The following is a 14,724-nucleotide window of genomic DNA, read 5'->3' on the forward strand; positions in this document are numbered from 1 at the left end:
GCCGAGTCCCTCAATGAGGAGCATCGTCAAAGCGCGAATGCAGTCACACCACCTGGGTACTCAACCAAAGTCGAGCGTTTTGATGATTTCGATGTCAGCTCTTCCCAAAAGTCGCACATGAACTGGGTCCCGTTTCTGGCAACGATTTTCCTTGAAGCAATGCCAGTTTGACATTGCTCCTGTGATGGGCTGGCAGCACTATACTTGATCCCTGAGCCACAATGACTCAACACCACTCGCAACCGCCACTGCAGCCAGCACCCAGAACGCGAGTCCCGCGAAACCTATCCGATCACCGACTTCATAGACCTTTCCCGTGACCAGCGGGCCTACCGATCGTGTCAGGCAACCAAATGAAGCCGCTGCGCTATTGGTTCGAGCGAGGAAACGTTCGGCTGATGTGGTTTTAGCGATTCTAGCAGTTCGTCAGACGGGTCAGTCCCAATTTCTTGAGGTAAGCCGGACTACCAGGAGACATACAAAATGGTCGAGCAAATGTACCCAATCGATGACAACACAACGTTGAACCACAACTCCAGAACGACCAGCATTAGCGCCAATGTGCTGGACGTCACTGAGAGTCCCAGGCAGAAATAGTGTAAAGGTGTAGACGACCGGGTAGGCGCAGAGCACGACACGGTATGCCTGGAGTGGCCCCATCTTGTTGATAAACCACGACACGAACCGTATTTGGGCGATGGCTGCAATTATGGCATGAGACAGGAGTATGAAGCCTATTGTTGGACCACGGTACCCGAAACCACCGGCCAGCTTCTGTGTTGAAATGTCTGGGGGAGCCGCGAGGTAGGCAGGCATGATGGCATCTGAAGAGACTTTGTGGAAGGCCAGGAGAGAGACGGACAGAGTCTGGAGGATGAGCTGCTTGGTCAAGGCTCTCATTGGACGTATGATTTTGTCGTCTTCGTGGCCAGAGACATTGCTGACATCCTCTTGCTGGGTATTGTCAAGTATCTCTAAACTTTCAAAGCCCTCCTGATTAGCGTCAACCATCTCATAGTCATACTCCTGCCCGTGCGAGGATTGCCTTCCAACAATGTCACGGCCTACTGCAAGGGCCCAGTCCGGAATTTCTCGGAGCTCCGGGTGCGTCTCCTCTAGGAAGAGAGAGGTGAAGATCAACGCAAACAGCTGCAGAGACGCTACCACGGGATTGGGTAGCAAAAATGGATAGGTTGTCCATATGGAACCAGGTGGGAACACCGACGGGTAGTTTTTGCCTGGCTCTGCCAACATGCCTCCAAGAACTGGGCCGATGAGATTGCTGATATGGGTTAGATCCAGGCAGGCCTTCTGAGTGGAGTATCCACAAGCTGTCCATGTGTCGTACATATTCCAAAGACCTAATAAACGTCACAAAGGACAAAGCAGAAGCTTCTCTCCCCTGTCTTGTCAGCATTCAATAGCTCTAATGTTGCTTCAGAGCTAACCTCTTTGCCCATCCTTTCTTGCAACCTCACCAGTACACGCTGGAACTAACCCGGTGTTGGGGTTGAGAAGACCACCAAAAGCCCTCGATGCGGCAGCACTGGCTATGGAATGTGAAATACGAAGCCATCCTGAAGTTATCATGCCACACACTGAACCGATGAGAAGGCATCTCTTTCAACCGATCTTGTCACTGACGCGGGACCAGATCATGCCACTGAGGAATTCGGAAAAGGTGAATATTGCAATGAGGAGGTCAGCGTAAAAGGATATCTGCGCATCAGGGACTTCGTTGAAAGAGCCGATCATGAAATAAACATATGGGAAGATGCTGGTCCATGCAATGGCCTTGGTTGCTCGTAGGGAGCCTAGGCTCAAGTCAGTGATGTCGATGTACTGAAAAACAGGCGAGCTGTCGTACCCACCGAGACAAATAAGTTGCAGACGGATATCAGCAATTGGCCCGACGCTTTCACTGGTTGAAGCCATCATCTGAATGATATTCATATGGTGAGATCGATGTCTAAGGTATCTGTCAAGGCCGGAAGGGCGGGGTCAAACTGCAGGTGAGCAGTACTCGACGTGCACCTGCCCCACAATATCAAAGGTGAGTACCACATTGAGTACCTCATCATCGCAGCATCTCAAGTCAGACCTGGTCCAGCACTTGATGATGCCAGGTTGGCCCAGCCTTTGACTCGATGTGACAGTTTGAGCGCAGAACTCCATGAATGTGCATGGCACCTGTTGGCAGCTGGTAAGGCAGCCAATCCGAGCCAGAAGATGTCAAATCGTATATGGGGTCCAAAAAGGTGTCAATTCTGGGGTTGCACGAGGGTGAGTTAGTGGCTCAGGTCCCACCGCCAAGATAGTAATTCCTTAACAGTGGGCCCAATTAACTATTCTGACAGAAAATAGCCGGAAGGTGCAGCTGCCTTGGACCCCTCTTTCAACTCAACCAAGCCTTCCAGGTTGACTGTCTCCAGATGATCAACACGTCTTTCGCCCAAGAACTTTCTTATTGCATCAGGTAACTTACAGAGATGGCAAGTACGGCCCCTACCCTTTTAATGCCCAATCAGCTGACAACGTCTTTGCCCCACAGCTTCAAAAATTCCGAACGTCTTTTCATGTCAAGCCACCAGCATTGGACCCAGATCCATTCGGTCTCACATTGATACATGATGCGACAAACTCTGTGGGCGATATCATCTTCGTCCATGGCCTTGGCGGTTCTTCCCGTCGGACATGGTCGTGGAATCGCGATCCCGCTATCTTTTGGCCGTCCTGGCTCCGCCATGAAGAGTCCTTATCTCATTACCGAGTATTCTCATTCGGTTACAATGCAAATTTCCGCGAGTCGGGGACTCCTCTAAGCATCCTGGACTTTTCCAAAAGCCTTCTAGTCAGGATGAGAGCATATGGACAAATGGACACTGCTTTTATTGGAACTGTGAGCCTCAGCTTACCCCTTTGCCCCCTTTAGGCTGAGCACCCTGCTGATGATGAACAATTCACCGACACAGAAACCAATAGTATTTGTAGCACATTCTATGGGGGGACTGGTTGTCAAAAAGGTTCGATCAATCCCCATGATGGCCACCTTAGCCGTCGAGTATAGCTGATGAAACCCAACTCAAGGCACTCCTTCTTGGCAAAAATGATGAAGAATATTGTGATATGGTGGCCCGAGTTCATGGTATTATGTTCTTGTCCACTCCTCACAGGGGTTCCTCGCACGCGGCTACCCTCAACAGCATGCTTTCAGTTATCGGATCGTCTTCTAAGGTTTATGTTGCCGAGTTGAATCCATCTTCGACATCCATCGAAGATATCAACGAACAGTTTCGTGTAATCTGTGCACCTTGGCAACTTGTTTCCCTGTATGAAACACAACAGACCAGGCTCTCTCCAGGGTTAAGGAGAATGGTAGGCTTATTCCCCGACGGCGGTTTCTAGATGCTGAATTGTCTTTGCCACAGATTGTCGACAAAGGCTCGGGTATTTTGGGTTACCCAAAAGAGGTTTCTGCTCCGCTTGATGCAGATCATCATACAATTTGCAAATACCGAAGCCGCCTTGACTCCAATTATCTTTTGGTGGTAGATTTGTTAAGGCAACTGACTCGAGGAATCGGAAGCCACCATTCGAGTCAGTGGCGCCCACTCTGGTTTCACGACTGCGACACCGACTAATACCAAATACCCTGTAGCAATAGCTCCCAATGTCCTTCACAAACAGGGCACCTCTCACGTTGAAATGCTCGAGTCAATACTAGGGGTTAAAGGGAATATTCGACGGGTGCTTGACTATCACCTGGCTGACGCCCTTCCAGGCTCATGTGAGTGGCTTCGAAGGGATGCACGATTTGCAGAATGGATTGATACATCGGGCCAATCACCGCACGTCCTGTGGCTGGTAGGGTTACCAGGAACAGGAAAGTCGACACTTGCCGCGAAGACCATCGACCATATCCAGCAAACTCTTCATGAATCGAACTGCCAGTACCATTTCTTTTCAGAGAGTGACCCGCTGAAACGGGACTTGTCCTTGTGTCTTCGAGCGATTGCCCTGCAGTTGGCCATTGCCCATCCACCTCTTGCTGGACGACTCATTAAGTTCCACCGAGACACGAATTTCTCAGCTGCAGAGCAAACCTTTGCTCGTATCTGGGATACTATTTTCGAGAACATCATCTTTCCAATCGACTTCGGGCACTCGCTGCACTGGGTTTTCGATGGTCTGGATGAGGCGAACCAGCCACATTTTCTTGTACGGCGTTTGATGCTCATGCAGTGCCGAACAACCATCAAAATACTGTTTATCAGCAGACCACAAAGAAATCTGACGGCAATTTTGACCACCAAAATTGGAGCTGGGAGCCTAATAGAAGTGTCTGCTGAACAGACACGGGGCGACATCGAGCATTACATCTTGACGATAGCGAGGGAACTCTTTACTTCGGACCAGCTCTCTCAACAAGAGGTGATTAAAAAAATACTTGAAGGGGCGGAAGGATCTTTCCTCTGGACAAAGTTGGCACTCGACACCTTGCGGGACAACTGGCATACGCTGGCTGATATCGATATTGCCTTGGGGGATGTACCAAATGGAATGCACGGGACATACGAACGAATGATGGAGAAGGTCGAAAGTCAATCGGCGCGGCCACGAGAACTGGCTCTGCGGATTCTGACCTGGGTCTGCTGTTCCTACAAACCTTTAACCATATCCCAGCTTTCTGTGGCCTTGAAACCCGAGTTCGATGGCTTTCTCAAGCTCGAGGAATCAATTGAGCAGGTTTGCGACCAGTTCGTCCGTGTGAACGAAGGCCGAGTGTCACTCATTCACGCCACTGCGCGCGAGTTTCTCCTCCATGCATCACCCCAAGGCTCGGCTGCAGCCATTGATCAACAGAGTGGCCATGGACGTCTTGCCATTTGGTGCCTACGTTTCCTATCTCAGGATGAGTGGCGACACAGGTTCTCGGCGTGCCAACAAGAACATATCTCCGCAGATCGACTCGAAGCACTGTATCCCGAATTCCCTCTCTTACGGTACGCCATCAGCCACTGGGCCTATCACGTCAGCAATGCAAGGACCAGTTACTCCGATTTGATACCAGCTCTGGAAGCCTTCTGCAACAAATACATTCTGCACTGGGTCCACGGCCTGGCTCTTTCTCGCAGGTTGGACCTTGTGGTTACCGCAGTCCGTCATCTTAGCACATGGGCCGGTCGAAGACGACTGGAGCCACAGGTGGACGTAGAAGGCTTGTGTGTCACGGGTATTGAGCAGTCCACCACCGAAAGCTCTATTCTGCAGGGTTGGATGACCGATCTGATACACATCGTTGCAAAGTTTGGATCGAATCTCCTCCGAAGCCCATCGTCCATATACAAGAACGTCCCATCACTATGCCCCAAGGGATCTGTCACGTCGCATACTTATGGCCAAGGAGCCAGCTCACTTCTGTCTGTGAAAGGCCTAACAGCCACAGGATGGGACGATAGGCTCGCGCACATCACCATTGGAGAAGACGAGATTCTATCCGCTGTTCGGTGTGCTGGGCGTTACTTCATTGCGCTCAACTCTTACAACGGGGTTGTTTATGTCTGGGACAAGGACACCTTCCAAGAGATTAGGGGACTGCAGCATGGCGAATGGGTCATGCTGCTGTCAACTGACAACAGTGGACGGCTGGTTGCCACGGCGGGACGGCACACATTTTACGTCTGGGAACTAGCCACCGGCAAGCTTCTCTACAAGGTCCCCAAGACCAATCCTTCGCGGACCGTGAGCCTGGCCTTCGCGCAGGCTGATACCAAGCTTCTGATCGGCTATGATGACTGCACCTTGTCCTTGTACGACTTCGAAACTGCAAAGGAGGGGTTATCTTTCACCGTGGCCTTCAGCGAAGTGCCACAGCTGAGTTGCCCTAGGCTGATGGTTCTCAGCCCAAACCAAAGGAAGATAGCAATCGCATTTCCTGGTCAACCTGTGGCTTTGTGGGATATTTCACAGACACAGGAAGGAAACGCAAGGCCGCGGCTTTGTGTGCGCAGAACTGACAAAGATGTAGAGGTGAACGGGGGAGGGATGTTCAACTCAGCTGAGAGGATAATATGGTCCCCTGACGGCTTCATCGTCTACATCCTCTACCAAGACACCACGGTACTTGTGTGGGATCTCGCAGAAGACGACCAGATTGAGCGCAACAACACCGGGGCGAAGGAAATGGCCATCAATAGCCAGGGCACCTTGCTCGTCACCAGCAATAATGATGGAGCAATCCATCTCTGGAGTCTTCCCTCTATGCAGTGGCTTTATGAGCTGAGGACGGACGAGTTCGTTCGTGATATTCGTTTCAGTCCTGACGGCCAGCGCATCTACGATGTTCGGGGGTCAGGATGTAATGTGTGGGCACCGGATGTTCTCATCTCACCAGATGTGATTGGTCATGAAACGCGTTGCATCTTGGATTCCTCACCTTCCGTCGACAGTACGAGGCAACAACAGCAACAGGATGCACACATTGCAGCTCTGGTATGTGACGAGCACGAGGAGTTTTTCTGTGTTGGCCGCGATGACGGGTCGATCAACATCCATGACCTGAAAAACGGCGCAGTGGTCAGGAAGGCATACAAGCACGAGAACACTTCTGAGGTTGTCGCGATTGAATGGTCGCGCTCCCGGCGATACATTGCCTCAGCTGATGACTCTAGCAAGGTCGTGGTGAAGAGGCTCAGGGTCAAGGAGGATGGGAAATGGGCCGTGTTTCCGGTTTTTGACTTGCGGGTAGGGGATGTGGTGACACAGATGCTGTTCAACCGGGATGAAACTCTGTTGTTGATAAGTACAGATTCGTCAGTCCGTGTATGGGATGTGAAGGCAAAGGCTGAGACGTGTAGGAGGCGATGGGAGTCCGTGGCCGGCCATAGGTGGTTGAACTATCCTGATACTTCGGCTCGTCTTATTCGGTTGACTGCAGAGGGAGTTTGCGTCCATGCTTGGGCTGACTTGACAAATGAGAAGGAGCTGGAATATGAGATGCCGGCTGTCAAGGACCGCAATGATGACGAGAAAAAAGGCGATACTCCCGATACACCGACCTCACAAACCCCATCCCATTCGACACTACAAACAACACCACCCCAGGTCCCACTAGAAATAATTACAGCAGTTTGGCAGCCCACCAACGCTCAGTACATTCTTTACCAAACTCGATCCTCCCACCCCACGAGAGACAGAGGCAATGCCTTCTACCTCCTCCATATAAACAATGAGTTTTTCTCACGAACGAAACTGTCACCCCTCCTCAGCAGTCGAGTCCGTCACATTCTTGGATTTGTCCAGGACCAACTGGCGTTCATTGACTGTGACAGTTGGATCTGCACGGTAGCGGTTCTTCATCACCATCAGCTCGCAGTAGGGGAGGCAGTGAAGCAGCATTTCTTTCTCCCTAGCGATTGGGTTCACTCTTCTCTTACGCTGCAGGTCATAAGTCGACGAGGGGTATTGCTGGTGGCGAGGAATGGCGAGGTGGCGATTGTGAGGTATATGAAAGGGTTTTGAGGCATGATTGAGGACGGCATCGTGGCCGGAATGACCCTATATCTGGGATAAAATAGACAGTTGCTGAAAGTAACGTTGACGCGAGTCATGACAACTCTATTTCCATCTCGTTCGGTAATATTATCAAATATTCCAAGACTTTGCCGAATACCCGGCTCCTGCCTCTTATTGTCCAGAAGTGTGGTGCGGTGAGTTGTTCGAAGTTAGTGGTTCTCGTGGACGGACATCTGCGCTTCGAGAGATCGTCGCTTCAAAAGATCCTCGCTGAAAAGAATCACGTTTATCTTCTCCAGACGTGGAAACCCTTAGTGGACAGTTATCAACTGTCCTCATTCTGACATGCATGACCCCGCTCTTATTCCCAGATAGCTGACAGCCAAACATCCAGATGCATCGATATTAAAAGCAGATGATCTATTGAACATGTTAGTTTCATGGACTGTGTGGCGCCGCAAACCGGACATCCTAATCCCGCCCGATAATGCCGGCGTTGACATATCCCCTCACCGGCCTTGTGCCTGTTGCACTTCTCACCCTTGGTTTCTCCCTCATCAACAACTTACCTTACCTCATACCTTCGGCGCGGCGATATTCACCTTCATATCTCTCGTCCAACAACACAGACCAAAACAATGGCCGAACGTTCAAATCTGACTTCAAGGGCTATCCCATCAATTACACTCCGTTTTCCAAGCTCTCCAGCTCCGACACCGTCCGACTTGCACGATGGAAATGCCGATACAAACCTAGCCATCGAACGCTTCCGAGTCTCCGGAGTTGCAGTCGTAGCTGGCGGAGCAGGCGATTTAAATGCTGCCTCCAGCAAAGCCCTTCTTGAACATGGACTCCAGAAACTAGCCATATTCGATGCCGCCACAGAAGATATAGCCAAGCCCGTCATCTTCCAGTTCAGTTCTGACTTCCCCTTTGCCAAGATCACATTCACCAAAGTCGATATCACTGATGCTGATGCTGTGGAGAAGGCAGTGGCCGCCGTTGTTCAGAACTCGGACCTATCACGATATTGGCCAACTTTGTCTGCATTGTGTGAGCGAGCATGCTATGCAGCACTCCATAGACTCGTGGAGGCAAACTCTCGAGGTTAACACCACCGGGTCATTAATCATTGCTCAGGCCGTTGCCAAAACAATGGCGGAGGCCAAAACAGGGGGCAGCATTGCTCGGGTGGCGAGCATATCGGGCACTTGGGTGAACTTCCCGCAGCTACAGGCTGGGTACAACGCTTCCAAGGCGGCTGTTATTATGATGAAGAGTTCTTTGGCTGTGGAGTGGGATCGGTATGGGATTACGGTGAATACCATCAGCCCCGGCTATATGAACACCATTCTCAACGAGGGAGAGGGACTTGATGAGGTGAAGAAGATTTGGCTGGCCAGGAACCCGATGGGGAGGATTGGCGAGCGGGAGGAGCTGTGTGGTGCTGTGGTTCTTCTTGCTTGTCGAGCGGGAAGCCACATCACTGGGGCAGATATCGTTGTGGACGGCGGTCAGTCTCTTTTGTGCTCTCGCTTTGAAGTCCTTTGGTGTATGAAAAGGAAAAGGCCATCAAACACATGAAGCTGGATTGTCAAATATGCACTCAACCTTTCCACAGAATTTGATGTTTCACTGTCGTCTCCAGACCAATTCCAAGCCCTGCAACTAATGCAGCAGGCCCAGTCTTCTGCCACGTGGCTACCCCGTGGCTACCCGGTGGCTCAAACTTGCCTACCACCTTCCTCCCCATGCTTACCTGCAGTGCCCCCACCGTACCACGCCAAGTGGCGTGATATGCCCAATCTCTGCCAATTGATATCATCAAACAAAGGAAAACAGTCCCGTGGTCTAGTGGTTAAGATTTCGCTCTTATACCTTTAAGTCGTTTCACGGCTAACGGTCATGATCAATGCGGATACCCGGGTTCAAACCCCGGCGGGACTAATAGTTTTTGTCTTTCCTTTTTGCAATGATTTTAGCCCCTACATCATGGAGACATTGAGTAGCTAAAGCTAGAGTTTGCAAAGTCGGCAGTGAAGAGCAAGACCTCCAAGGGTGTATATATTATTATTATATTTTGAAGGCTCTGAATATAACCCAGATATATATCAATAGCATTCGAGGCCTTGATCATCCTCTGTTGCAAGTCTCCATTACGTGTGCTGCGGCGTGACATCCTAAGCAGACAACACCCAAACGCCGTCCCCAGATCCCAGCGATATCCCTCCCCACATGATCCCTTAGATTCATCTTCCAAGTTCCATGAAAAACTCGTGATTCCCATGTGCTCCCCCCCTAGTGATGGAAACCCCCGTGACGTCTATTCCTAGGCCTCTGCCTTTGCCTCTGCCTCTCCGCCGCCTTCAACGCCTCCTCATGATAAAACGTCGCCCCCGTCACGGCCGCAACCCGGGTGAAGTCCTGTCCCAACTCCCCCGTTGCTCCGCTCCCCCACCATTGAAAGAAGAACACTGGCTTCCCCCACCCGAAATTCCTCGCGTACGCCCAGGAGGCGACGATTTCCCGGCCTTGCTTGTCGTAACCGAGTGGTGTTTCCTCCCCCTTTTTACCCTTGGGTTGGACACCCCGTCCTGTGACCCTCACGAGGTAATACCCGCCCCCTGCCCCCATCCGAGGGGATTTCTCCCTGGTCATACCAGTACTGACAATAGGGTTTTCCCTCCTGCAGATTGTCCTTATCTCTTGCGTCAAGGCATCTGCCTTAATCCATTCAAATACTTCGTCTCGGGTATTAATTCTCATCCGGAACTGGTAGATGTCCTGACTGGTCTGGGGCATGTCGATTGTTTCGTTGTGGGCGTTGGTGCGGTGGAGGATGATTTGGTAGTTTTCCGCGCCTTGGGCAGGGGTGCTCGTCCATTTGACGTTGCCAATTTGGGTGGTTGCTGTCCAGCCTGACTTGCGGTGTTGATGCTTGTGGACGGAGACGAGGGCGGGGGAGTTGTCTTTCTTGTGGGAGGTGGTGTGGAGAGATAGGCGGAGGGTGTCGCGGGTGGAGGAGTGTTTGGAGAGGTAGTGAAGGGGGGCTTTGTAGTTGGAGCCGGTGATTTTGAGGCCGCGGCCGGCGTTGCGGACGGCAAAGCGGTTGGGGAGGGAGTGAGGGCCGGGCACGTCGAGGGCGGGACCGGGCTTCATTTTGATACCGAGTTTTGGTGATTTTATGAGTGATGTATGTGGGCTTGGACGGACTGGAGATTCGAGGACTTCAGATAGGTGGGGGAGTTGAGACGGGACTTATATCCCATTTGCCATGCCCAGAAGAGGAAGCATGTTGGAAGTGGTTCGTGTGAGGTTTCATGCGCCCCGCGGCGGAGCTCGGTCACCCAGAAGCGGCTGCAAGAGACCACAGTGACAGCGCCTGGGAATGACCACAGGAGGGCACTTTCATGAATGCGAGATCCAGTCCGCGGAGTGGGTCTGAAGCCGGTGGTGGTCGGGGTGGGGCCGCCTTTCCGGGCCGGGTGGATCATGTTCCAAGAACTCAGCCGGGCCCAACAAGAACTTGAGACGGCAAAGCCACCCTGGTCAGTGTGAGACTTGAGTTGGACCAGTCATTAGTTGACCAAAAGAAGATATCGCCAGGTTGGATGATTACCGACTCGGTCGCTTCACCGCGCCAGGTGGTTGCTGGCACATGCAAAGAGTGTGCACAGCAGAGTGAGGTGGTGAGCCAGTTGCATCTCCCAGTGTCGAGGTGTGTGTGTGCGGTTGGAGAGCATGTAGGTGGAGCCATTTGTGACAGGTCTTCAGCAAGTAGATGGGAAACCTCAAACCTGTGTTCGCAATCTTGAAAGGTCTACATTTGCTGAGAGGGGAAACCCTGCTATCGAAATGTTCTCAAGTTCCAACACCAGCTGACATCTCAATTCAGCCCGTATAGCTCAGTGGTAGAGCGCATCACTCGTAAGACATCTCGACTTGACATGATGAGGTCCGCGGTTCAATCCCGCGTGGGGGCATAATCCTTACCTTTTGGTATTTGAAGCCTATATAGTTAGGGGAGAAACCTTTCCTCCGTCCGGTCACGTTTGTTTTACCTCCAAAATTCAAGTTAACAGGCGTGGCGGAATGATATTTTTGAATCCGATCCTAAAATGCGGATGGGACGTGCGCACGGAGCCGGGCCGGCCAGTATGGCCCGTGCATTACCGCCGAACTGTTGTGGATCAGCGACGGCACCCCTTCCAGAATGCACCGGCGGCAGTCTTGTTGATACGAGGTTTTTGGTTCTCGAGCTAGCCACGGAGGACGGCAAGGCGAGTGGAGATGTCCTTGCAAAGCCTCCCGTTTCAACTTGTTAGTGCTGACATCTGGTGGATAAGCCGAGTGAGGATGGTGTAAACTTTGACTTCTCGATAGACAGCACAAATGGCCAGTGAAGGCGGTAAAATATCTCTGTTAACCTTTTGGACTTCCCCAGGCCTTCGTGAGAGCGGCAATCAGTCGAAGAAAAGGTTCATGTCGCGTCTTATCGATACGCGCGTCAGATCGCACTGGGAAAATACTGGGTGCCTGAAATCCTTCTCCCAATGCGACAACTTGGCACCCAGCCAATGACACCATCTTCTGGAACCAACAACCAACAGACTGTCAGCCCACTGGCACTGCTTGGCTAACCCTCTCAAATTCGGAACTTGCACGAGCAAATCTGTTTATGGTGAGGATTTGTCCTTATGATAGCAAGAAACTGTTGTTTTGGCGATGCAATGTTGACTGTTCGCGCCTAAAATCTCATGTGTCAAATGCGCCGGTGATGTCATCGATCCATTCCACCACAGGAGCTCCATCCCCACGTTTGCGGGACTGCCCCGCTGTTGTTTATCAGGACGGCTGGCAGGTACACACTCAATTGGCTCATCTCTTTAAAGTAGAACAGCTAGCAATATTCTCTTGTGAATGAAACAGGCTGTTGGCATCGTTGGACTAGTTTCAGGGTCCAGGAAGACGCCGTCCGTACGCCAGTGATGATAACCGTTGACGAACACACTGCTTTTCAAACGGCTTCAAAGCCGCTGTTTGGAACTTGTGTCCTAGCCTTCGCAGCTCAGCAACCAATCATGAAGAGTCTGACACTGTCCAACGCGGCTTGGAAATCGGTACACCCCATGTCACCTCGCCCTGCCTCGTACTAAACCCCGATCCCAGGTCCACCATGCCCCCAATCCCGCCCGGTTGGGAGAATTTTGAACTTTTTTGTCCCCCTTTTTGTCCGTTGCGATTTAACTCTCAACATTCGGCCGGACCATACCACGCCGTCCTCTGCGATCCAGCCTCGGCAGCGGCCGTCCTTATGCCTTGCAGACCACTCCAGTGCTGCCAGCAATTGCCAACTGCCGAATCCGTCACCCGCTTGAACGTCAGGTCGGTGTCTGCTCGATAACGCGACCAGTCATCGATCCATCGAACGCTCCTGTCGCATCAATTCCACCATCATCCAGGAATCTCACTCACCCATGAACTCTCTGGCGACCTCACTTTGAGAACAAATTCTTCAACCTCCCAACCCCCCAGGGCTCACGACCCTCACCAGTGGCCCTCGGTGGCCCCCAACTCTCAAAATGCTCATCTCCATGCCCAGTCCCCGCCAGCTCATCACCATCCTCTCCGCCGCCCTCGCCAGTCTCCTCATCCTAAGCCTCATCATCCCCTCAAGCCGCGACACCGTCCGCGACCTCGTCCGCGAAAAGCTCCCCGGCGTCGACAACAAACCCTCCTCCAACAACGAAGAAAAGCGACCCAAATACAAACCCACACCAACCTACACTCCTCCTCCAGTAAAAGAAAACTTCCCCCTCCTCGCGACATCCACCCCGCCCCCGATCCCAAAATGGAACGTTCCTCCCCCCGACCTCCACCAGGAATACGATCTCCCCGTCGCGCCCCCCCTCTTGATCGGATTCACACGCACCTGGCCTCTGCTCCAACAAGCTGTGGTATCCTACATCACTGCCGGCTGGCCCCCAAGCCAGATCTATGTTGTTGAAAACACGGGGGTCCAACAGTCGAATGTCAGGGGTCAACTCTCGCTTCAAAACCCCTTTTACCTCAACCACGCCGCGTTGAAGAAACTGGGCGTCAACGTCGTCACCACTCCGACACTTTTGTCTTTTGCCCAGATGCAGAATTTTTTCTTGAGTTTGACATACACCCACAAATGGCCTTACTACTTTTGGTCGCACATGGACGTCGTAGCCTACGCCTACGAAGACGGGAAGCCGGGTCTGAGCGGGAAATACAACGAGAAGAACTACAAATCCCTGTACGAACTCGCTCTTGTTGCGCTGAAGGAAGCAAGAGAGAAGGATGATAGGTGGGGAATCAGGTTTTTTGCTTATGACCATCTCGCGCTGGTGAACCCAGCTGCGTTTGAGGATGTAGGAGGATGGGATACGCATATCCCTTATTATATGACTGATTGTGATATGCACTCCAAGTTGATTATGAGGAACTGGACGCAGAAGGATGCCAAGGCGGGGATTATCACCGATGTGGCGAGCGCGCTGGCGGATTTGAGTGTTTTGTATAGACTGGAGGGGGGGCCGGAGCCGAGTTTTGTTGATCCAAATCCGCCTCCGCCGAAGAAGGAGGAAAAGGAGAGGAGGGGGAAGAGTAGGATTAAGAGGGTGGGTTATGGGGAGGATGGGGGGCCGTTGCCGGCGGATAGAGATAAGAGGGAGGAGGATCCGAATTGGAGGAAGTGGAGGAATTTGGTTATTACGGCTGATAAGCAGTTTCGTGAGTTTTTTTTTTCCTTTTTGGTCTTGTGATGTTGGGATGGAAGACTGACTTGAGGTGAATTAAACAGAACATAAACATGGGGATAGGGAGAGGAATACTTGGCAACTTGGGCAGCAGGGTGGGAAGGGGGAGCCGTTTTATTATCCGGCCGTTGGGTTGGCAAAGTCGATTGAGCTGATGACGGAGACGGGGAGGGAGGTTTTCAGGCAGAAGTGGGGACATAGAGGGTGTGATTTGGTTTCGGGGGCTAAGTTGAAGTATGATGATGCTTGGATGGTGGAGAAGGATTGGTAGATGGGTAAGGGAAGGGAGTTTTGGTTGGTGAATTTTAATGGTTTTATGAATAGGGTGTTTTCTTGTATGATATATAGATATGAGTGAGGGATGGATGTATATCTCGGTCTTGTAATACACATATTATGTGAGATGGATGGGACTGATATCGAT

General features: G+C 51.7%; 5 protein-coding genes across 5 annotated transcripts, besides 2 other annotated features; 3 read left to right on the top strand and 2 right to left on the bottom strand.

Annotated features, from left to right (window-relative positions):
- Positions 1-198: 198 nt before the first annotated feature.
- Positions 199-1,953, bottom strand: PODANS_5_12090 (uncharacterized protein; the record flags this gene model as incomplete). Its single annotated transcript, XM_001904438.1, has 4 exons — positions 199-415; positions 494-1,361; positions 1,485-1,598; positions 1,665-1,953. 4 exons carry the CDS (start codon positions 1,951-1,953, stop codon positions 199-201), a joined length of 1,488 nt encoding a protein of 495 aa, XP_001904473.1.
- Positions 1,954-2,422: 469 nt separating this feature from the next.
- Positions 2,423-7,521, top strand: PODANS_5_12100 (uncharacterized protein; the record flags this gene model as incomplete). The annotated part of the gene is made up of 5 exons (XM_001904439.1): positions 2,423-2,899; positions 2,973-3,023; positions 3,088-3,375; positions 3,429-3,597; positions 3,659-7,521. Coding segments are annotated over 5 exons (4,848 nt in total), but the record flags the coding sequence as incomplete, so codon positions are not given.
- Positions 7,522-8,484: 963 nt separating this feature from the next.
- On the top strand, positions 8,485-9,099 carry PODANS_5_12110 (uncharacterized protein; the record flags this gene model as incomplete). Its single annotated transcript, XM_001904440.1, has 1 exon — positions 8,485-9,099. The coding sequence occupies one exon, from the start codon at positions 8,485-8,487 to the stop codon at positions 9,097-9,099; it is 615 nt and encodes a 204-aa protein (XP_001904475.1).
- A 256-nt stretch (positions 9,100-9,355) lies between these two features.
- Positions 9,356-9,462, top strand: a tRNA (tRNA-Ile).
- A 351-nt stretch (positions 9,463-9,813) lies between these two features.
- Positions 9,814-10,674, bottom strand: PODANS_5_12120 (uncharacterized protein; the record flags this gene model as incomplete). The annotated part of the gene is made up of 1 exon (XM_001904441.1): positions 9,814-10,674. One exon carries the CDS (start codon positions 10,672-10,674, stop codon positions 9,814-9,816), a length of 861 nt encoding a protein of 286 aa, XP_001904476.1.
- A 735-nt stretch (positions 10,675-11,409) lies between these two features.
- Positions 11,410-11,498, top strand: a tRNA (tRNA-Thr).
- Positions 11,499-13,097: 1,599 nt separating this feature from the next.
- Positions 13,098-14,571, top strand: PODANS_5_12130 (uncharacterized protein; the record flags this gene model as incomplete). Its single annotated transcript, XM_001904442.1, has 2 exons — positions 13,098-14,274; positions 14,345-14,571. The coding sequence occupies 2 exons, from the start codon at positions 13,098-13,100 to the stop codon at positions 14,569-14,571; spliced, it is 1,404 nt and encodes a 467-aa protein (XP_001904477.1).
- Positions 14,572-14,724: the final 153 nt, after the last annotated feature.

This window comes from Podospora anserina, chromosome 5 (genome assembly GCF_000226545.1).
Source record: "Podospora anserina S mat+ genomic DNA chromosome 5, supercontig 7".
Taxonomy (NCBI): Eukaryota; Fungi; Ascomycota; class Sordariomycetes; order Sordariales; family Podosporaceae; genus Podospora; species Podospora anserina.